This window comes from Ailuropoda melanoleuca, chromosome 11, assembly GCF_002007445.2.
Source record: "Ailuropoda melanoleuca isolate Jingjing chromosome 11, ASM200744v2, whole genome shotgun sequence".
Classification (NCBI taxonomy): Eukaryota; Metazoa; Chordata; class Mammalia; order Carnivora; family Ursidae; genus Ailuropoda; species Ailuropoda melanoleuca.
This window is the reverse complement of record NC_048228.1, coordinates 109942077-109964768: the sequence shown is the minus strand read 5'-3', so window position 1 is coordinate 109964768 and position 22692 is coordinate 109942077. Positions and strand designations below refer to the sequence as shown.

General features: G+C 49.1%; 1 protein-coding gene across 4 annotated transcripts in view; it reads left to right on the top strand.

The window, feature by feature from the left end:
* The first annotated feature begins 5746 nt into the window (after positions 1 to 5746).
* MAEA (macrophage erythroblast attacher, E3 ubiquitin ligase) overlaps positions 5747 to 22692 on the top strand; it is a 34427-nt gene continuing 17481 nt past the window's right edge. For all 4 annotated transcript variants that reach the window (XR_004628953.1, XM_034672244.1, XM_034672241.1 and 1 more), the window contains exon 1: positions 5747 to 5889. Coding sequence is in view for 3 of the 4 variants with exons in the window: in XM_034672244.1 (XP_034528135.1) it covers positions 5821 to 5889 (69 nt within the window). In the remaining variant the exon portion in view is untranslated. The remainder of the gene's footprint in view (positions 5890 to 22692) is intronic.

Genomic DNA, 22692 nt, shown 5'->3' with positions numbered 1-22692 from the left:
ATTGAGCCCCAAGTTGGTCTCTGTGCTCAGCAGGGGTCTGCATTTCCTTCTCCCACTGCTCCCACACTAGTACTCTGTCTCAAATAAATGAAACATACAATAACTTCAATAACATTCTAGTCACACAGTTTACATAAAACATAGATAATCTATAGTTTTAAGACAGAAGGTAGACGGAGTCCATCTGAATTTTAATGCTTTGAGTATTCTGGAGCTTCTAGCACTATCCTAAGACATGAAACTGATTTAACTCCTTGTTTCTTTACCAAACCGGACACTAATTTGAACTCTTAGATCAGAGAAAATCCAAAACAGAAGAAATGTCACTTGTTTTTTTCTCTGAGCCTTTTAGGAACCAGACCAAAATTATAAATTTTTCAAATTTCCTATTGAGCAATGATGTTTCTCTGTGTAGAACTGTCTAGAAAACAAACCAAAGAAGAATTCCCTGACTACACGAGCAATAACTTGGTACAGTTCTATTAGAAAGCGGGAACCTTGAATAGCATTTCAGAGTTTTCTTATACACCCCCATTTGCCCTGCTTTTTGCCAACTATTATGGCCAATGCATTTTGGGGGGGCCATGCTTGACAACTGAGGCTTAAAGGTCCATTTATAGAGAGTTCTCTAGTTGAGTAGAAATCCTTCTATAAAAAGTTGGCTGTGATTTGAAGCTATACTATAAAACTATAGTAATTAAAACAGTGTATTACTAAAATAAAAAATAGACACATAGTCCAATGGAACAGAATAAAGAGACCAGAAATAAACCTCACACATATGGTCAACTAACGTTTTGTAAAGGAGCCAAGAACATCCAGTAGGGATGTCTCTTCAACAAGTGGTGCTGGGAAAACAAGAGAACCTCACACAGAAGAATGAAATTGGACCCCTTTCTCCCACAACTCACAAAAATTAACTCAAAATGCATCAGTCTTAAACTTAAGACCTGAAACCCTAAAATTCCTAAAAGGAAAGGGGGAAGAAACTGCTCAATATTGGTCTTGTCAATGATTTTTTGTGACACCAAAAACACAAACAACTAAAGAAAAAATCAAGAAGTGGGACTACACCAAACTTAAAAGCTTCTGCTCAGCAAAATAAGCCAGCAACAAAATGAAAAGGCAATCTACAAAATGGAAGAAAATTTTTGAAAACAGTATATTTGAGGCTAATTTCCAAAATCTATGAAGAACTTGTAAACTCAAAAACAACAACCCCCCCCCCAAACAATCCAGCTTAAAATGGGCAGAGAAACTCAATAGACCAAAACTGAATTTTTCTGGAAGACATCCCAATAACCAACAGGGCCATGAGGCCATGAGCAGGTGCTCAATATCACTAATCACCAGGGAAATGCAAATCAAAAGCATGATGAAATATTGCCTTACACCTGTAAGAATGGCTAGTATCAAAAAGACAAGTTATAACAAGTGTTGGTGAGGATGTGGGAATAGGGTGCCCTTGTGCACTGTTGGTGGGAATGTAAACAGGTTCAAGCACCATCGAGAACGATATGAAGTTTCCTCAAAAAGTTAAAAATGGAACTATATGATTCAACAATCCCAATTGTGGGTATACGTCCAAAGGAAATGAAACAGGAAACCAAAGAGACATATACACTCCTGTGTTTACAGCAGCATTATTCACCATAGTCAAGGTATGAACTAACCTGTGTCCATCAATGGGTGAATGGATAAAGATGTGTGTATATATACAATGGACTATTCAGCAATGAGAAAAGAGGAAATTCTGCCATTTGCAACAATTGATGGACCTTGAGGACATTATGCTGAGTAATGTAAGTCAGACAAAGACAAATACTTCATGATTCATATCTCTTTTATGTGGAGCCTTAAAAAGCTGAAATCATAACCAGCGAGTAAAATGATGGTTACCAGGGGTTTCAGGGTGGGGGGATGGGGGATATATGGTTTAAGGGTACTGGAACTAGTAAGTCAGTCAGCCCTGGAGACCTAATACACAGTACAGTGATTACAGACAACAAAATATATCATGAGCATTAAACTTCCTGGGTGATCAGATCTGCATTGTTTTCAACACTAGATGAAATGACAGCTATGTGACCCACGGTGGTATTCCCAACTCTGTGATAGCAATTATGTTGTAATACAAATGGATCAAATCAATACATTGTATACCTTAGACTTGCACAGATGTTGTTTGTAGAATATGTCTCCATTAAAAAAAAAAGAACTTGGCAGGTTCTGTTATTCTAGAGAAGACTTAATGTCTCTCGGAATGATCAAATGGCATTTCCTTTTAGGAAAGAGCATAAAGATAGTATCTGTTTCATTGACAACTTAGAATACAAAGTATTAAACTTAAAAATAGGACTATTTTTCCTGGCTATTTTCCCAGCAAAACTGGGTTTACTCAGGAATAGCAGAGGACTGCAGGGCAGGTCCAAAAACCCAGAGCAAAACTATAGACAAGTCAGGAGAATAAGGCAGAGGAGGCCCATTTATAGAGGAAAGTGGGACTGGGAGGGTTGTAGTAACCAGAAAGTCCGTTGTGGTCAACTGTGAGTTTAAGTGTAGTGGCTTCTCATTGGCTAGGCTGTACCTGTCTCTCATTGGCTGAACCGTTGCTGGGGGAGGAGGAAACCTTCCTTCCTTCCTGCTTCTGGGATAGTAAAGTCAGAGCTAAGGTAACATGCAGGTGCAAGGTGCCTTTGTTCGTTTTGGGTCTGCAGCCGACCAGGTATGGTAGGGCGGGAGCTCTGCCTGCCTGCCTCCAGACTCCATCCTAAACAACCTTTGGTTTCATTTTCCACAGGATTTTATTTTTAAATTCCTGAAAATTGAAAACAACCTAGGTTAAATAATACAGTTTTCCAAAATTGCACATGCTAATTTCAAGCCCAGTTTTTTCTCCTTGCAATACAAAAACAACTTCCTGAAACTAGATAGGAGCACTGCTACTCTAATGATCTGTGATTAGATCTGTGATCAATCACAGCTGGTCACAACCCTTTTTAACCTTTAAAGGGTTTAAAAAGGGTTTAAAAAAATTCTAGGGTGGTGCATTTTTCTTTCTTTTTTCTTCAAATTACTGCCTTTTTATTTCCCACTAAGCTCCCTACTGTTCAGTATTCCCTGAGGTTTAAAAAAATTTTTTTTTAATTTATTTTAATTCAATTAATTCACATATAATGTATTAGTTTCAGAGGTAGAGTTCTGTGATTCATATAACACCAGTGCTCACTCCATCACGTGCCCTCTTTAACGTCTATCACCCAGTTACCCCATGCCCCACCCCCCACCCCTTCAGCAACCCTGTTTGTTTCCTATGATTAGGAGTCTCTTATGGTTTGTCTCCTTCACTGATTTTGTCTTGTTTTATTTTTCACTCTCTTCCCCTATATTCCTCTGTTTTGATTCTTAAATTCCACGTATGACTGAAATCATATGATAATTGTCTTTCTCTGATTGACTTGTTTAGCATAATACCCTCTAGTTCCATCCATGTCATTGCAAATGGCAAGATTTCATATTTTTTGATGGCTGAGTACTAGTCCATTGTGTATATATATACACCAGATCTTTTCCATTCATCTGTCAATGGGCATCTGGGGTTTCCATGTTTGGGCTGTTATGGTCATTGCTGCTAAAACACTGGGGTGCAAGTGCCCCTTTGGATCACTACATTTGAATCTTTGGGGTAAATACCCAGTAGTGCAATTGCTGGGTCGTAGGGTAGCTGTATTTTTAACTTTTTGAGGGACCTCCACACTGTTGTCCAGAGTGGCTGCACCAGCTTGCGTTCCCACCAGCAGTGCACGAGGGTTCCCCTTTCTCCGCATTCTTGCTAACATTTGTTGTTTCCTAACTTGTTAATTTTAGCCACTCTGTCCAGTGTCAAGTGGTATCTCACTGTGGTTTTGATTTGTATTTCCCTGATGCCAAGTGATGTGGAGCACTGTTTCATGTGTCAGCCATTGGTGCATCTTCTTTGGAGAAACTTCTGCTCATGTCTTCTCCCCATTTTTTTTTTAAGATTTTATTTATTTAGATTTAGAAAAAAAAAAGATTTTATTTATTTATTTGACAGAGAGAGACAGCCAGTGAGAGAGGCAACACAAGCAGGGGGAGTGGGAGAGGAAGAAGCAGGCTCCCAGCGGAGGAGCCCAATGCAGGGCTCCATCCCAGGATCCCAGGATCCCAGGATCCCAGGATCATGCCCTGAGCTAAAGGCAGAGGCTTAACGACTGAGCCACCCAGGTGCCCCTTATCCCCATTTCTTGACTGGATTATTTGTTCTTTGGGTGTTGAGTTTGATAAGTTCTTTACAGATTTTGGATATTAGCCCTTTGTCTGATAAGACATTTGCAAATATCTTCTCCCATAGAGTGGTGCATTTTTCTACTCTTATGCCAATTTCTTTTTTAAAAAAGATTTATTTGTTTGAGAGAGAGAGTGTGTGCACTTTTGTGCAAGTTGGGGGAGGGGCAGAGGGAGAGAAAGAATCCCAAGCAGACTCCCTGCTAAGTGCAGAGCCCAGAGCCCCATGCAGGGCTAAATGTCACAATCCTGAGATCATGACCTGAGCCGAAACCAAGAATCCCGCACTTAACGGACTGAGCCAGCCAGGCACCCGTTGTCTTACACCAATTTCATTCCCAATGTTTCCTGAGAGGCATACACCATATCCAGGAATCTAGCTTCCTCCTCCTCACTTTCACACTTCAGAAATCGGCATGGACACGTTGCGTCTATTCACCAACGGGGAGAAGGCTTGGTTAGTATTGAGCTGTAAGCACCTTCTAATTATCCTGTTGAATTCACTCACGCTGATGCAACTGGGTACAAGGAACTTGGCTTGATCCAGGACAGGAAGCGGCTTGCCACCCCAGTATGGTTCTCTCATCACCTGCATGGCATGGGGGCCTGGGCAGATGTGGGGGGCAGAGGGTCTAGGGCAGCCCCCCTTGTTGCGTGTTAGGTGTTTTTTTTTTTTTCAACACTACACTTAAGTTTTAACAAGTTGTTTCAGGAATGAGCGTGAAACACGAGAAATGGTTTAATTTGAAAGTCTTCTCCTAATTAATGAAATCTAATTTCATTTCTATTTAAAAAGGGGACTAAGAGGGTAAGTTATTTTGAAAGGGTAGACTGTGAAATGGTTGCAAAGGAACCGGAGTACCGTGCTGGATGCTGGCCCCGTGCCATCGGTGGGGAGCGCACACTTTCCTGACAATCAGTGCTAACAGCTCCGCCTTTCCTTTCCGATAGGAAACCCGAGGTGCTGCCTCGGTCTCCAGCACCTGCTACTCGGCCCTGATGCAGCCCAGTGGGCAGTAGGTGGCTGACATCCAGGTGGCTTGCAGCCGTCTCGGCCACGACCACCAGAGGCCACCCACGACGGCCACTATTAGAGGGACCGCCTCTCGGGAGCCAGGCGCCCCCGCAGCCGCATCCCTTGCCAGACCTCAGCCTCCCTGCTCCTGGGGGCGCTCTGGACCGCGCGCGCAGACGCCGGCACTGGCCGGAGCGTCCGGCCGAGAGCTCGTCCTTCCCGGCCGCGAGTTCAAGGAGGAAACCGCCCAGCCGGGCTTCCCGCTAATTGGCTGAACGAGAGGAAGGCCAGAGATGATTGGTCGGGCCGGACGCCTCTCCGCGCGCACGCCGCGGCCGCGCCTTCTTCCGCCGCCGCTGTCTGATGGGCGGACGCGATTGGAGCAAACGCGTCGGCCCGCCCCGGCGCGCCCCGCCCCCGCCGGGGGGGGGCGGACGTCACTACCCGGCGTGCCGCGCGGCGGCGCTTCCCCCACCCGCTAATGTTTTGGCCGATTCAAGATGGCGGTGCAGGAGTCAGCTGCTCAGCTCTCCATGACCCTGAAGGTGCAGGAGTACCCGACCCTCAAGGTGGGGTCTGCGGGCAGGGCAAGCGGCCGCGCTTGGCTGGTGCCCGCGGACCGCGGGGGGTCGGAGGGGAGGGAGGAGGGGCAGGATGGGGGCCGGCGCGGCCTGGGGCACCGGGTGGGGTCTGGGGGGGTCTGCGGGGCCGGGCTTCCGGGGTCTGGGGAGCTCTGCGGAGCCAGGCTCCGGGGTTCCCCGGGGTCTGAGGATCGGCAGGGCCGCGCTCCACAGGGTCCGAGGGTCTGCAGGGCCGGGTTCTCCAAGGTCTGGGGGTCTGCAGGGTCGGCCTCCCCGGGGTGTGGGGGGCTTGCGAGGCCGGCCCCCGGGCTTCCCGGCGGCGGCGGGGTCTGGGGGGCCGAGCTTTCCGGGATCTGGGGTCCTTCAGGCCGGGCGGGTGTGGCGTGGGGCCGTCCGTTGCCTGCCCGGCCTTCGAGGACTTCGTGGCAGGGCGTGGAGCGCGTCTGTCTGGCGCCCCGCTTCGCCCTCCGGAGCCCGATTGTGGCCCCTTCGTCCTTTCAAAAACAAAAAAACAAAAACAAACAAAAGACCCGTGAACTGCCCCAGTGACATTTTGCGGTAGGCAGGCTGGTGACTTTGGGGGCTGGGATTGAGGCCGGGATTTCCAGGGTGTGGGGTCGCGGGCGCCCTGCAAGAGTGCCCGACGGCTGGTAGCCAGCTGTCCTCCCGGAAGCCTAACGTCAGAAGGTGTTGATGTGTTGGCTTCCAGTCTCTAATTAGGGAACCTGTAAAGAGAGACCTGACGACCTAATGGGAACCCATCTTGTGGGGCGTCACCAAACCAGAAATACAGCCCTTGCCACTTGGTTGCCAGTTGCGTGACCTTGGATGGCCACTTAGCCCAGTCGCCTTCCCTGAGCATGAAGTCCCTGTCTCTGGTAGGAGGGGCCGCACTTGCTCCTTACCTAGTTAGCAGAGGATTTGACGGTGAAGAGCGAAGCACCTGGAAACAAGTTCCTTAGGAGATCAAGGTCATAACATTCCCAGGAGAACCGTGGCTGGGCGTTTGTGACTCTGAACTCCTTCCTTGAGAGGCCAGGTAGCTTTTCTTTCCTCCTGGAAGACTCACGCGTCCCCGTCCACCTCAGGGGTGACGGGGTGGTGGGTGCAGTGTGGCGGGTTCAATTACTGCCCCGTTGTGTTCATCACTGATGGGGAGACCTCAGGCAGGGTACTTACCTGCTCTGAGATTGCTGAGTTCTGTTACACGTAGGTAATGATAGCACCAGGGCCACCCCAGGTGAATCGAGGGGCTCCAGGCTGCCGGGGGTGGTGCTGGCACAGTCGTTACTACTCAAGTCACACTGCCCTGTGCACTCCTCGCCCGAAAGCAGAAGCGAGGCTTTGTTGCTTTTCGTGGCCTGGCAGTGGAACAGTGCTGTTTCTCCACACCTTGTTTGATCAGGGAGGATAGGGGAGCGCTGCCGACTGTGCCAGATGCCTGTTGTCCGGGCCTTTTCAGGATTAGTTGGTGGGTGTTTTTGTATTCAACTGCTTGAAGACCCTGGGGCTCAGAGAAACCATGACATCATTCCACCTGAGGCCCCCAACAAAACATTTGGGTTGATGTTTATCCCTCCTCCCCCCACTAAATAAATAAACAAATAAATAAATAAGGCGTTTGTGGGGGGCAGTTAATTGTTGGTCTGTTGTCTCACTCAGCCCACCCCCAGGCCTGATGTTGAAACTGACAGAACGGTGGTAGTTCGTTATGTTCAGGAGTGGCTGGTGAGTGTGGGCAATACTGGACAGGAAGGGGTTTCCCTCCAGGTTCTCTTCTGTGGTTTCGTAATCCTGATTGTGATTGATTTCCAGAGTTACTAAATAGCCTTTGATTAAAAATAATTCTACTGATATTTATGCAGGTAAAGAAACATTACAGCGTCATTTCAAGTGAGCTTGCCCGGTTAAAAGGACTTTTACTTCTGCTTTAGAATGATTTAAATGAATTTTTGAAATCAGAGAAGCTACTTCCGCCATTTTCCCTCACAGATTGTCTGGATCACCTATAATCCATTAACACATGTCATTGTTGAGAGTTGACATTTTTTTCTAGATGTTTTCAGGAGTGATTCCTAGTGGATAATAGAGAAGTTTCCCTGGGAAACTAGGGACCCTTGACTTAGGAGTGTAAGTTAATACAGAATTCCCCAGAACACTTAGCTGTTCTGGTCACTGTCTTGAGCACAGTCCAGATGCAGGTGCCTCAGGGCGGCAGGGGCGCTGTGCAGACAGCAGGAAGAGGGGATTGAGGGCCAAGGGGCTGGAGTTCTGAAAGGTGTATACTGTGCTGCTCTGTTTCAAAGGCACACTGTCCTGCAGGGTAACAGGAGCCGAGTCCTCGTTGCTCTCTTGACAGGCAGTTCCTCCTCGGACACGATGGAGGTTCCTTGCTATTCAGAGGATTGGCAAATCCGGGCAGGTTCCTCACAGCCCCAGGGCTGGTGAGGGGGCTCCTGGGTACCTGTGGGCACTGGTCTTACTTTCTTGCACCACGGGAAGAGAATGGCATGGCCGTGACATGTTGCCTGCGTGCACTGAGGTGGACACCCTCTACTCACTGAGCCCTCAGTCCAGGGGCGCGGTGGGCCTTCGGGCTGGGAGATTCTTTGTAGTGGGGGTTGTGCATTATAGGGTGTTTATCAGCACCCCTGGCTTCTTTCCACCCCCAAAATGTCTCCAGACATTGCCAGATGTGCCCTGGGGAGGCAAAATCGCCCTGGAGAGAACCATTGGACTGGATTTTGCTTTGTGGAACTTGTTTTTATGTTCTTACAACAGCAGGGAGAGTGGGGTTCTTGGGACACACCTTTGTGTTCTGGGCCCGGCTGTGAATCTTTACCTGTGAGCACATTGAACTGGAGACCCTGTTTTTTTTTGTTTGTTTTGTTTTTTTTTTTAAAGATTTTATTTATTTATTCGACAGAGAGAGACAGCTAGCGAGAGAGGGAACACAAGCAGGGGGAGTGGGAGAGGAAGAAGCAGGCTCATAGCGGAGGAGCCTGATGTGGGGCTCGATCCCACAACGCCGGGATCACGCCCTGAGCCGAAGGCAGATGCCCAACCACTGTGCCACCCAGGCGCCCCTGGAGACCCTGTTTTAATTGTGCTTTTAAAAGTGTTCTCTTGGGGTGCCTGGGTGGCTCAGTCGGCGAAGCATCTGCCTTCGGCTCAGGTCATGATCCCAGGGTCCTGGGATCCAGCCCCATGTGGGGCTCTCTGCTTAGCAGGGAGTCTGCTTCTCCCTCTGCCTGCCGCTCCCCTGCTCGTGTGTTCGCTCTCTCTCTCTCTCTCACATAAATAAATAAAACCTTCAAAAAAAAGTGTTCTTTTATATAAGTAACTCATGTTTACTTTCCAAATTACTCTGCTCATCACCTGGTTAATATCTTGTTGTGTTGACTTCTGTTTTTTCCCCTCAGAGAGCTGAAGTAAAATAATATTTTAGAGACCTTCTCTACCACTACCCAAATCAGGTGGTGGCCCTCACAGCCCAGGAGAAAGGGTCTGGCATTGGTCCCTGGGAGACCTGGCTCTGGACCCCCTGACTCCTCACCTTGAGTCTCACCCGTACCTCTCTGTGCTCATGGGGGCCTCTTCTTGGTCCTCCCAGCCTGACAGCTCAGTCCTGCATCCCAGCTGCCCTCTCTTCTTCACACGTGACAGGCCGGGGCGGGGGTGAGGGGGCATGGGGCATTGCTCCCAGCTGGGTCTGTGGGCATATTCTCCTGTGTCTCTGAATTCTCTACAGGACTGTTGAAATGTTCTGCTTTTAATTTGGTGACAGTCTTGTTGACCAAATACTGGTGTGCAATTTCAAAGCCTGGGTTTGTGCCTGTTGTAGAAAGTCTGGGTGCCAATTATATGTCTAAAGTTGTAACTTTTCCAGCTTGGTCTTGGCTGGATTTAGGGGATCATGTGTTCTCAAGTTTGAGAAATAGCGGTAAGCATGAGCGTTTGGTCTTAAGAGACAAAATCGTAAGTGTGCTGAGTCCGAGAGGGTGGCAGCAGACTGGGTCCTAACTTCTTTTTACTTTAGATTTTTTGGTTTACAGGGTGAGCCGTTCTCTCTGTCTCAGAGCTGCTTGTATCACTGAAAGACGCTGACTGTCTCTCTGGCTTGGGGCAGGCATCTGAGCGTGGTGCCCGTCCTCTTCTCAGGCTCCAACCTTGTCAGACTTCCAGTGCACTGTCTGCTCTTACCGGAAAGAGCTTCAAACTGGTCTTGCCTTCCAGAACCCTACCAAAGCTAGAACGCAGTTGAAATGCTTTCTTCTCACCCTTTGCGTTCTCCTGATCTTCTGCTCTTGTCTCTCGTGCCACTGCTCAGATACTTGGCCACAGACGAGACACTGGGGTGGGATGGGCTTTCGGGGAGAGATACAGGGTGGGTGCCCTGCTAGCTGCAGGCCGTTTGTGTTATTTTAAACAAGCTTCATGCCGGTAAAGGAAGGGTTTCCCAGTGCACCGTTCTCTGTAGCAGTGGGGTAAGCTAGAGCCAGTGCAAACCCCAGCCCCGGGCAAGCAGCTCCAGCAGTGGGCAGGGGTGGCTGTGCCACAGACGCTTAGCCTTAGGTCTGAAGTGGGGCTCACTGCTGCTTCTCCCTCATAGAGCTGAGGTGCCAGACCCCGAGGGCCTCGTGTTCCTTTAGCCCGTGCTCCTTGCTGCTCTTGAAGAACGTCTGAATGCTCGCCGGGCACTGCCGGGGGCACTGGGGTGTCACAAAGAAAAAGACAAGTGAGGTCCCTGTCCTGGTGCCACTAAGCTTGGCAGGAGGAAGGCATTAAACAAGGGGACGCAAACATTTCCGATCCTCGAAAGAGTTGAGTCGGACACGCATGGGGCACTGGGAGGGCTAGCGGCCCACAGGGGGTACGATGGTCTTCAGTGGGCAGCCAGGGCCCTTGCACTCTGGGGGAAAGCTCTGTGGACTGTGTTGAAGTCTTGGCGCACCCTAGCGCCATCGGCACACGGTCCCCTTGGAGCCGTAGGGCTCAGGGTGTTCCCAGAGCCACACAGAGGTTGTGACAGTGGGGCCCTGAGGGCCTGGACCTCACCACGGACCATGTGTGCAGGTCAGCGGGAGTGGGGAGCAGGCTGGGAGGAGGCCGGCTGCTGTGAGCGGCGTGACTCCCTCAGTGCAGCCTCTCCGCACTCCTCTTGGGGCTGTAGATGGAGTGGGGCCACTCGGTGCGGGCTGAAACATGGCTGAGCGTGGTCTGCCAGTGGCACCTGTCGGTCTTTTTGGGTGTACATTGTTCTAGAGTCTTTATCCTTGAGGACCATTAGTTTGAAAGCTTTCTGAGAAAAAGATTTATTCACTGTTACAGTGACAACTCAGTGATAGAAACTAGGTGTTATTAAAAAGTTTAACAACCCAACTATTCAGCTGAATGTGGCTAATGGAGAAAAATTCCCATCTGTGCTAACGGTCTCGCTGACCGTCACCTCCTGACTATGGACCCCGAGTACTGCACAGCCCCCGCTTCCTGCACGCTCCTCCTAGCCCCCGTGGCCCCAGCCTGGCCTCCTTACCCACTCTCACTCGTGACAGCTAGCACCGTCCTGCAGCCTGCCCGTACCTTGTTAGGGGCTGTCCCACCAGTGGTCAGCTGCTCGGAGCTTGCCCCTTCTTGCCTGCAGCTCCGGCGCTTACCTCTTTTCCCTCTTACCTCAGTTTCCCTTCTTCGCTGGGTTCCATCAGCATGCACATGGCTCCGATTGCCCCATATCCTCCTCCAGCTGCTGTCTCCTCTTCCTGCCCCCTCCTCCCATGTGTCTCTCCTGGTTCAAGTCAGTCTTGCCGCTAACATTCCACGAAAACATGTTTGTCGAGGTCACGGTCAGCTTGATGCTGCTAAGTGGCCAGTCACAGGGCAGTCGCCTCCTTCGCTCGTCCCCCCGGTGCTGTCCTCTTGCTTCCTCACGGTTAGTCTTCTACAGACGCCTTTGCGGTTACTACGCATCCTCTAGCCTGGGGCTCGTTGAGGCTTCTGTGGCAGCAGCCGGCCCTGGAGAGGCTTCTGTGCTCTGGCCTCCAACTGCTGCCTCCAGCCAGGCCCCACCCTGAACTCCCACCAGGATCATGGCTACCTGCTGGGCCTCCTCACATGTCTGAGCAGGACACGGATGATACCGCATGCAAAACTGGGCAGCGCCTGATCTTGGGCTCCTTGGCACCCAGCCAGCCCATCCCAGGTGAAGACAGTGTCCTCCTGCCCCTTGTGCAGGGTTTGTTAAAAACCTTTGTTAAAAACCCCAGGTTTTTAACATGAGGAACATCCTGATGCCTGTGTTTCCTGCAGTCTTTCTGTGACCCGTGATCCCCTTGTTGGTCTGCATTGGCTGCGGGGCTCCAGTCTGCTTGCGGGCAGCAAGAACGAGGGAGGGGAAGGAGAGGGTGCCAGCTCCCCCGTGGGGCCTCCCAGAAGTGCTGTTCAGCATTTATGCTTAAGCTCAGAGGCCGGAGCTTGTGGTTGGCTGTATCTAGCTTCAAAGGGACCTTAAAAACACCAGCCTGGTGGTGGGCTGATTGCTGCCCTGGCCCTGAGTGCAGTTGGGGTTTGTGGCTCCTGCTGGGCTCTGTCCTTCCTCACGGCTTTAATCAGAGTCTGACACAGCTGCCTCCAGTCTGTCTGCTTGCTTTTCTGTCAGAGGCCCTCATTGCAGTACATGACCCTCTGGGCCCGAGGCTGTATTTTGTTCCATCACGCCCTGGCTTTGGCCAGTCCTCCAGTGATCCTTGCGGTGTCTGGCGGTGAGCACCCACTCGTGGCCCCTGCTCCTTGAAACAGGGTCCTGTTTGGCTCCCAGGTGTGCCACCCCAGCCAGTTTCCTCCCCAGCTCGCAGCCGCCCCTCCTCCTCAGTGTGACCGCTCGCGGTGTCGGTGATCTCCTGTGGCCTCGTGTGCTCTGAGGACTCTGCATACCAGTGACTCCCATACGCTTAGCTCCCCAGTCTCAGAGCCCAGGATCCCGTAGCCTCACTTGGATCTCCGTAAGGTAGCTCAGTATTTGTAGATCTGAACTCCTTAACTTACCTGCCTCCTCCCCTAACCTAATTCCCCATCTTCCTTGTCTCAGGTTAAAGCCTTGACCCCTCTGTCCTCACAGCTTATGTCCATACGACCTTCCGCGTCTTCCCTTCTTTCCTCCTGCCACCACGGCCGAAACCATCTCTGTGGGTTGAGGTGGCCTCCTGCCTAGTCCCGGCTCTGCCCGTGCCCAGCACAGCCGCCATATCGCTGTACCAGACAGTGCCGTTCTCCTGCCCTAGTCGCTCTCTGTTTAACTTGGGGTGCGGAGCAAGGCTGTGAGAGTAGTTCTACAGGCCCTGTGGCTTGACCCCTGCCGCCTCCTCCCCATCTCCCTCCTCCAGCTCTGCTCCCCTTGGGCACTTAGCCATGGTGGTCTCCCTGCAGCCAGAAGATGTGCTGGCATGGGGGCCTCAGAGCCTTTGCACTCACTCTGCCTGGAATCCTCTTCCTTCAGGTGTTCGTCTTTCTCATTCCCTCACCTGCTTGGATCTTTGCTCAGGTGTTACTCTCTCGGCGAGATCACGTTATTTAATCTGGGAGCCCTACCATCTCCCTCTTCTCTGTTTTTCTCCTTCGCTGTTACTGTCATACTGTATTCTGCTTCTTTGTTTCTAACCCCTGGGATTGTAAGCTTTCTGGAGGGCAGAGAAGAAGTATTTCTTCAGTTAACAAATGAACTATTAAGTATTATTTTGGCAGTTCTGTCCAAAGAAGCAAAAATTGAAACAGAAGTAAATGTAACTTTGGATGAGACATAATATGTTTATGTACCCAGAAAACACAAATTGGAAAATTACAGTTAATGAGGAGGTTCAACACAATAGCTGGGCACATGAAAAATACACAAAAATCAGTCACTTTTCTGTGTCCGTGATAACCAGTGAAAGCGCGTCAGGGGAAAATACCCATTCCCAGTAACCTAACAGCAGCAGAAGTAAAGTATCAGAGTGAGCTTTCCTGGACAGCGTGATGGGCCCTGGAGGAGACGCAGCATGGTTTCTCAGTAAAGGCCTAAAGGAAGACCAGCATCAGCACAGTGTCGTGTCTGTTTGAACACGCTAATGACTGAAGATACCGTCTGGCTTTTTTGTGCCAGGTCACATATTTCTTGCTTGTAATTGGGGAGCACAGAGAAGGGCGGGGCTGTGCCTGATGCCAGAGGCAGGTGGGAACCTTGCTGCAGAACTGCTTCCAGTCACACATCGTAGCTAAACAGTGAGGATGCCTGCTCCGCTAGCCTGCGGTGTGCAAGTCAGTACTGCTGTCCATTTGTGGCTGATGTGTTGTATTTGGTCAGTGAGCCTGTCCCAAGGGAGGGCACTTGACCACGTGCAGACATGGCCCTGATACCCCCCCCCCCCCGGGGTCGGTGACTGGTGTTGTGCTGCCTTGTGTGTGTGCTGGATGACTCAGGATTTGCAGCTCGTACTGCTTTATTCATGTCTCCCTTTCTAAAATGGACCAGTGGCATGAGATTTCTGTATGTACCCAGCGGGTGGCCGATTAGACAGGCCTGCACTCAGAGAAGAGGGCGTGGAGGTGCTGACTGTGCTCTCCCCGCCTCAAGCTCTGTCAGCCATGCTGTGAAGTGAAAGGTCTTTCTCTTCATAGCCCCCTAGAAGCTGACCAGAAATGTCGTTTTTTTAAGAAGCCTGTTTGAATCTGGCAGAGCCTCTCACAGGGTATGTGCTGTGCGTGGGGGAGAATCTCAGGATGCAGGAAGCCACTGTGACTTGGAGGACTGTCCCATGCCACACACAGGAGCAGGAGGCAGAACTCTCCAGGACACAGACGTCTACTGCCACTCAGGGCTCAATCTGACACTTTAGGAGATGTTATTGGCTTCGTGATAAATAATTAGAAACCTCTTCTGAGGGTTCTTTATTGTGAACGATAAAAGGTCCCATGACGTTGGGGAAATCCTTCCTTCCTGTGCTGGTTAAAATGGCTGAAAACATTATGATGACAAACTAAAATGCATTTCTTTGTCAGCAAATACTGTCAGAAAACCCAGCAAACATTGGAGAAGGTTTGAAGAAACACATACTAAAGCAAATGGCACGTGTAGGAGGGTTGCTATAGAGCTGGGTGAGAGTACAGATGTTTTGTACAAATCTTAACTTATGGTGTTTGCCAGATTCTGTTTCAGTTATGAAAACAGGAAGGATTACTTTTTATGAGTCACTGAAGGGGAAAGATTTAGTGAAGGAAATATAATTTAACATCAGCTAACAGAAATCCTGTGATCTTAAAAGCTACAGTGCAATGAATTACGAAGGAAAAATTCAGTAGATTTGATTAATATGAATTTAAATCTTTGGTGTACTTAGATAAAATAGAACCAGAATTTAAAAGCAAATAACAATTTTTAAAGTCCCCCAAATGTGAACCATAAAGAGCTGATTCACATCGGTAAGAAAAATGCAAGACCTCTTTTCCTTGTTGAGTGTTAGACAAGGAGCACAAAGGGAAAAATGTGTTGGATTGAACTATGCAAAATTGCTATTTTGTGGGTTAAAAGACAATGGCTGAATAGACTTATAACATGTAAAGAAAAAAAAAAAAAAACCTTTCCATAAAGAAAAACCCAGGATCAAGTGGTTTCACTAGTGAATTCTGTTAAATGTTTAAAAAAGAAATAACACTGATCTTTAACAAGCTCTTCCAAAAAATAGAAGAGAAAGGAACATTTCCCACCTCACTCTGTGTAGTCAGTACTACCCTGATACCAAAACCAGACACAGTATTCCCTGTGAATGAATATAAGTGTTAAAATCCTCAGCAGCACACTAGCAAACTATCTGACAACATGTGAAAAGGATTATGTACTATGAGTAAATGGGATTTTCCCCAGGAATGCAAGGTCGGTTCAACCTGCAGAAAGCAGTGTAACACACCACAACAGTACAAAGGACAAAAGCCACATGATCATCTGAACAGACACAGGGGAAAAAAAGCACTTGCAGAATCCAATACTCTTTCATGATAAAAACACTCAACAAACTAGGAAAAGGAGAGAACTTCCTCAACCTGATAAAGAGCATCTATGTAAAAACCACAGCTACCATCATGCTTAGTGGTAAAAGACTGAAAACTTTTTTCCCCTAGGACAGAGAGGCAAGGATGCCCATTCTGCCCACTTCTAATTCAGCATTGTCCTGGAGATTGTAATCAGGGCAGTTAGACAAGAAAAAGAAATAACAGGCATTCAGATTGGAAAGGAAGAAACAAAACTCAGTTTGCAGATGAAATGACCTCGTATATGGAAAGTCCTAAGGAATGTATGCTCACATTGTATTAGAACTAGTTCTAACGTATATAAACTAGTTCAGCCATGTTGCAGGATACAAGATAAGTATATAGAAATAAGTTGTACTTATATACTTAAGATACAAACAATCAAAAAGGAATGAAGAAAACAATTTTACTTAAAATAGCATGAAAAATAATGAAATAGGAATAAGACTTCACTGTTAGCAATAAATTGATCTATAGGCTCAACCCAGTCCGTATCACAACACTAGCTGGCTCTTCTGCAGAAATGGAGAAGCTGATCCTAAAATTCATATGGAAATGCAGGGGATCCAGAATAGTCAAAAAGGTCATTTGAGACCACTCAGGCTGTGGTAACAAAATACCATAGACTAGAGTGACTCAAACAACAGATCCTTATTTCTTACAGTTCTGGAGGCTGGCAGGTCCAAGATTAAGGTGCCATCAGATTTGGTTCCTGGTGACCCTCTTTTTGGTTTGCAGATGGCTGCCTTCTCGCTGTGTGCTCACATGAGAGAAAGGGCATGCTGGTCTTTTCCTCTTATGAGGACGTTGATCCCATTATGGAGTCGCCACACTTGTGACCTCGTCTAAACCTAAGTATGTTTCAGACGCCCCAACTCCAGATACCATCACACTGGGGACTAAGGCTTCAACGTAGGAATTTTGTGGGGGACCCAAACATTCAGCCAATAAAAATCTTGATAAAGAACAAAGTTGTAGGGCTCACATTTCCCGGTTTCAAAACATTACAAATTACACTTTCTGATTGCTGGTTAAAAGGCTAAGGATAGATCAGTGGGCTAGAACTGAGAGTCCAGACATAAGCCCGTACGTAAGTCCAGACATAAGCCCATACCCTCAATAAGGGTGCCAGGACAGTTACATAGGGAAGGGAGAGGCTTTTCAACAAGTGGTTCCAAGACAACTGGAAAGAAGTTGAATCCTTGCCTCACGCTGTATATAAGCATTAAGTCAAAATGGATCAAAGAGTTAAATATAAGAGCTAAGATTCTTAGATACCACACGTAAAGCGCAGGAAACGAAAACAGAATTGCAGGTTGGACTTCACAAGTGAAAAGCTTGTGCTTCCAAGGACAGAACGGAGAGAAATGTTTGCATGTCACGTTTGGTAAAAATCTGGTAGTATCCAGAATCTACTAAGAGTTCTTAACAGTTCAATAATGTAAAGACAACCCAATTTAAAAGGAGCAAATTATTTGAATAGACTTTTCCAGAGAAGATATAGAAATGGCTAATAAGCGTTGAGAAGATACTCAGCATTATTAATAAGTCATTTGTGAAATTCAAACTGAAAACCACAATGAGATGCCACTTCATGCCCCTAGGACGACTGTAATCATCAAGATGGAAAGTAGCACGTGTTAGGTGAGGATGTGGAGAAACCGAAGTCGTCCTATAGTGCTGGGGCGTGTAAACTGGTAAAGACGCTGTGGAAAGCAGTCCGGCAGTTGTTTAAAAAGTTCAACATAGAGTGGCCAGCAGTTCCATTCATAGGTAGAGCCCCCAAAGAAGTGGAAAGGTGTCCACGTGAAAACCTGTGCAGGACTTTTTGTAGCCTCCTTGTTCATCATAGCCAAAAATGTGGGAGCAGTCAAAATGGCCAGCAACGTATGAATGCGTAAACAAATGTACATTTGTGTGACAGAATACTGTTCTTCGGCCATAAAAAGGAACGAAATACACGTTACATCATGACTGAACCGTGAAAACATCATGCTAAGTTAAAGCCAGACAGAAGGCCACAGAATGTACGATTCCATGTGTACGAAACGTCTGCGATGGGCTGATCCACACAGGCAGGAGGTGGGTTATGGGTGGTTGGTTGCCTGCCTGTGGGGAGGACTTTCATAGATTGGGAATTCTCTTTGGGGTGATGAAATGTTCTGCAAGTATTTTGTGATAGTTGTACAACCTTGCGATAATATTAAAAACTACTGAATTGTACACTTTTAAGAGGGTGAGTTTTATCGTGTCTGAGTTATATCTCAATTAAAAATTGGTAAAATGATGGCCTATCAGCATTTTTGTAGGATTCAACTTAATAGACAATTGAAGAGTACTCATGCAGGGCGCCTGGGTGGCTCCGTCGGCTGAGTACCTGACTTGATGACAGCTTAGGTCTGGATCACAGGGTTGTGAGTTCAAGCCCCGTATGGAGCCTACATAAGAAAGAAAGAAAAAAACATTTCATGCACAGTGCTGGCCGACCTTGGCAGGGTATCCATGACCTGCGACTGCACATGTGCACTTCAGGATGGATCTGCAGAATTCGAGTAGCCAGGTCAAAGGTTAGACGCGGTTTTGATAACTGCTGTCAAATTCCCCTCCCCTCCACACGCTCCCTGCCGGCCGTGTATGGGGTCCAAGTTGCCCCCAAACCTCACCATGGGTTTTCTGTAGCTACCCTGTCCAGTACAACAGCCCTGGGCCCCACGTGGCTGTTGAGTGCTTGAAGTGTTGCTGGTCTAAATACGTGCTCTGAGTATAAAATAAAATTTAGCACAAAGAGAAAAAATAATGTAAAATGTCTAATAAATGAAATATTTGGGGGGTATTGGATTAAACGAAGCACACTGAAGTCAGTTTCATTGCATTCTTTTTAATGTGGCTGCTAGAAGACTTAAAACTTTGTGCGTGGGGCACCTGGGTGGCGTAGTCTTCAAGCGTCTGCCTTCGGCTCAGGCCGTGATCACGGCGTTCTGGGATCGAGCCCCACGTCAGGCTCCTCCGCTGGGAGCCTGCTTCTTCCTCTCCCGTTCCCCCTGCTTGTGTTCCCTCTCTCTTGGGCTGTCTCTCCGTCAAATAAATAAATTAAAAAGCAAAACAAAACTTGGTGCGTATGCCGCTCATGCTTCTTTGGAGCAGCCCTGCTCTGTGGCTTGCTCCTTTCCGATTCCCTTTGGTCCACTTACGCTCCAGGTATCTTTGCGTGGCCATCCAGATTCACAGCGAGTACTGATTTGTGGACTTTCCCTCTCCATCTTTGTTCTCTGTCTCCTGCGCTTTGTGTGTCTTTTCTCGTTTCCTTCGTGGTAGAGCGATAAGGTTTTCTTTGTTCCATTTAATTTCCTCTTGTGGTTTGGCAGGCTCACAGCCACACTTGGGTTGTGACAGATGAGAAAGGTCTCCAGACATTGTTTCCAAGGGTCCCCTGGGGAGTAGTCTCCCTGGTGGAGAACCATTCCTCCTGCTGGTGTGCTGGTGTTCGAATGTCCCATAAAGGGACCCCACAGCTGCACTGTGTGTCTTGCTTTTCCCCCTGCCTGTATCTGGGCGTCATTGTGCGTCACTCCACATCAGTGGGCACAGTTTACCATCCCCATGGACGCATGTTGGAGATGGTTCCAATCTTGGGCTTACGAATAAAACTGTGAGCATTTGTGTACAGGTCTCTTTGTAGATGCTCTGTGTTTGCCTCTCTTGGGATTGGCATTGCTGAGTGATGTGATACGTGTATGTTGACTGTGTTCCTGAGGGTCACCCACAGCACTGCCAGTGATACCCTCCAGCGATGTCCTCAGCCTGGCCGGCAGGTGCTGTAGACTCTTCCTAGCATGCAGTTGTGTCCTGTCTTGGGCTGTCCGGAGAAACAGAACCATCCAGTAAGGGAGGGAGACACAGCGAGAGGGAGCAGGGAATGGGGAGAAAGGTTGAGACTGACCCTACAGGATTGGCTTACAGGATTGTGGGGGCTGAAAACATCTGCAGTGGGCAAGCAGGAGCCCCCGGACAGCTGACGAAAGTCTGCTTTACTCAGCCCACCATTCAAACTCGATTCTCCAGACACACCCAGAGCCGCGTCTGACCCTGCGTCTGCACCCTGTGGCCGGATCAGCTTGACAACACAGAGCTAACCCTCACGTGTCCTCTTGTGGCTTGAATTTGCATGTTTCTGACTAATGATGTTATGTGGCTTTATTATTAGTCTTTTGTATATCTTCTTTTGTGACTTTTTGTTAAAATCCTTTGCCTATTTTAAAAATGGGATTGTCATCTTGGTCTTGCGTTGTAAGTTTTAAATATGTTCTAGATAAAGTCCTTTGTCACGTTTACATACACTGAATGTTTTCTCCTAGTCTGTGGCTTGCCTTAAATAATTGTCTTTCAAAGAGCAGAAGTTTTAGTTTGATAAGGTGTAATTAATTGATTTTTCTTTTATAGTTAGTGCATTCTTTTTTTTTTTTAAAGATTTTATTTATTTATTTGACAGAGATAGAGACAGCCAGCGAGAGAGGGGAACACAAGCAGGGGGAGTGGGAGAGGGAGAAGCAGGCTCATAGCGGAGGAGCCTGATGTGGGGCTCGATCCCACAATGCTGGGATCACGCCCTGAACCGAAGGCAGACGCTTAACTGCTCTGCCACCCAGGCGCCCCTATAGTTAGTGCATTCTGTATCCCTGTGAGAAATCTTTGTCTATCTTAAGGTTGTGAAGGTTTTCTCCTGTGTTCCCATCTAGAATTCTGTAGTTCTATCTTTTACGTTTGGGTCTGCGATCATGTAAGAATTTTTGCCAACCGCGTGAGGTCCGGGTTGAGGTCTTCCCTGTCCCGTGTGGGTGTCCAGTTCTGCGCTGTTGTCGCAGAGCTGGCCCTCTCTGCCCTGGGTTGCTGGGCTCCTTGGGCGGGGGTCCGTTTCTGGTCTGTCCGCCCTCTGCCGCTCTGGGGGGTGGCCGCACCAGGGCCCCGCTGTCTTGTTTGCCGTAGCTTCCTGGGGGCTGTTGAAATCAGACGGCGTTGCGGTGGGTTATCAGTGTCGTGGGACTGTTTTGTATTGTGGGGAACAGCATGAAACTAGCCACCCCCCTCATCTGTAAGTGTGCAGCAGTTAGCTACACGCACGCTGCAGCCTGCACAGCAGAGACCGTGTACGCGTTTGTCTTCATCGGTTCAGAGTGCGGTTCACTGGGTACAAACAGCAGAAAGCTCTTCTCCCGAGTCCTGGAGGCCAGAAGGCCGGGATGAGCGTGCGGGTGGTCTGGTTCTGGGGAGGGCCTCTTCCGGGTTGCCGACGGCCGCCTTCTCCCATGTCCCGTGTGGTGAAGACAGCGAGCGGTGCTTTTTAGAAGGATGCTGATTCCAGTCAGGAGGGCCTCACCCTTGTAACCCAGTCACCTCCCAAGGCACCATCTCCATATGGCATCCTGTTGGGGGTCGTATTTTTGTGTGTGCGTGATGGGGGTGGGGACACATTCAGTCTGTTGCACCATTAACCCCTCCCGTTTTCCCCGGCCCCCGGCACCCGCTCTCCTTGGTTCTGTGTCTGATCGACCGTACAGTTCAGCCTTTCTGTGACTGGCTGTTTCACTTCCAAGTGTCCTGCACATTCATCCGTGTTGCACCATGGGGTAGGATTTCCTTCTTTGTACGGCCGAATAATATTCCACTGGGTGGATACACCACATTTTGGTAGTCTGTCCGTCCATCCGTCTGTCCACCCGTCCACGGACACCCGGGTGCTTCCCTGTCTTAGCGGCCGTGCGTAACGCTGCCGTGAACATGGGGGTGCCCGCGTCTCCTCGAGACCCTGCTCTCCGTTCCTCGGGGAACCTACCCAGACGTGGAACTGCGGGCCGTGGGCTCATTCCGTGCTTCGTTTTTGGAGGACCCTCCACGCTGTTTTCCACGCGGCTGCACCATCTTACACGCCGCCCCCCCCCCACCCCACGGCGCACGGGGTTCCAGTTTCCCCACGTCCTCGCCAAGGCTCGTCGGTCTCTGCTCCTGTGAGAGCAGCCGTCCCGCGGGCCGCGAGGTGGGCTCTGCTCGGGGCTGAGACCTGCGTTGCCCTGAGGCTGGGTGACGCTCCCCACCTTTCCTGTGCGGCTCGGCCGCGGTGTGTCTTCTGGGGAGAAATGTCTGCTCAGGTCCTCTGCCCACGTTGGGTTGGGTGTTCGTGTCCTTGCTGTGGAGCTGTAGTCCCCCCTGCCCCGGGTAGCAGACCCTCGTCCGCCGTGCGCTCTGCCCGGGTGCCCTCCCCTTGCTGGGCTGGGCTCTCACCGTAGATGGCTACTTTGGCTTCGCACAAGTATTAAGTCTGATGTAATCCCATGTGTCTGCTTCTGGTTTTGTTGCCTGTGCGTTCAAGACCACATTTCAATATTTGCCTCTTATTTTGGAATTCTCTCAAATCTCTTGGACTTAGAGTCACCTCATCCATGTTCCTTAGGCTGCGGATTGGTTTCTTTCCTTCTGGTTTGACTGTATTATTTACTGGTTTTTTCCTCACTGCTCTTTGCTGTATCTTATTTCCTCTCATTGATTTTGTTGTTTGTCTCACTGAGGACTTTCCGAGTAATTTTCCTCCAGAAAAGGGTTGTGGGCCAGACCGGTGGGGGGGCACAGGACCGGTGGGAGTGTGGGCCGCAGAAGGTGAGGTCCTGACAGCTCAGCGCTATGGAGCTTGTGAGCAGGTGTGGGGCTGGAGCACTGAGGGCAGGTGGTGAGTCCTTGGGCAGG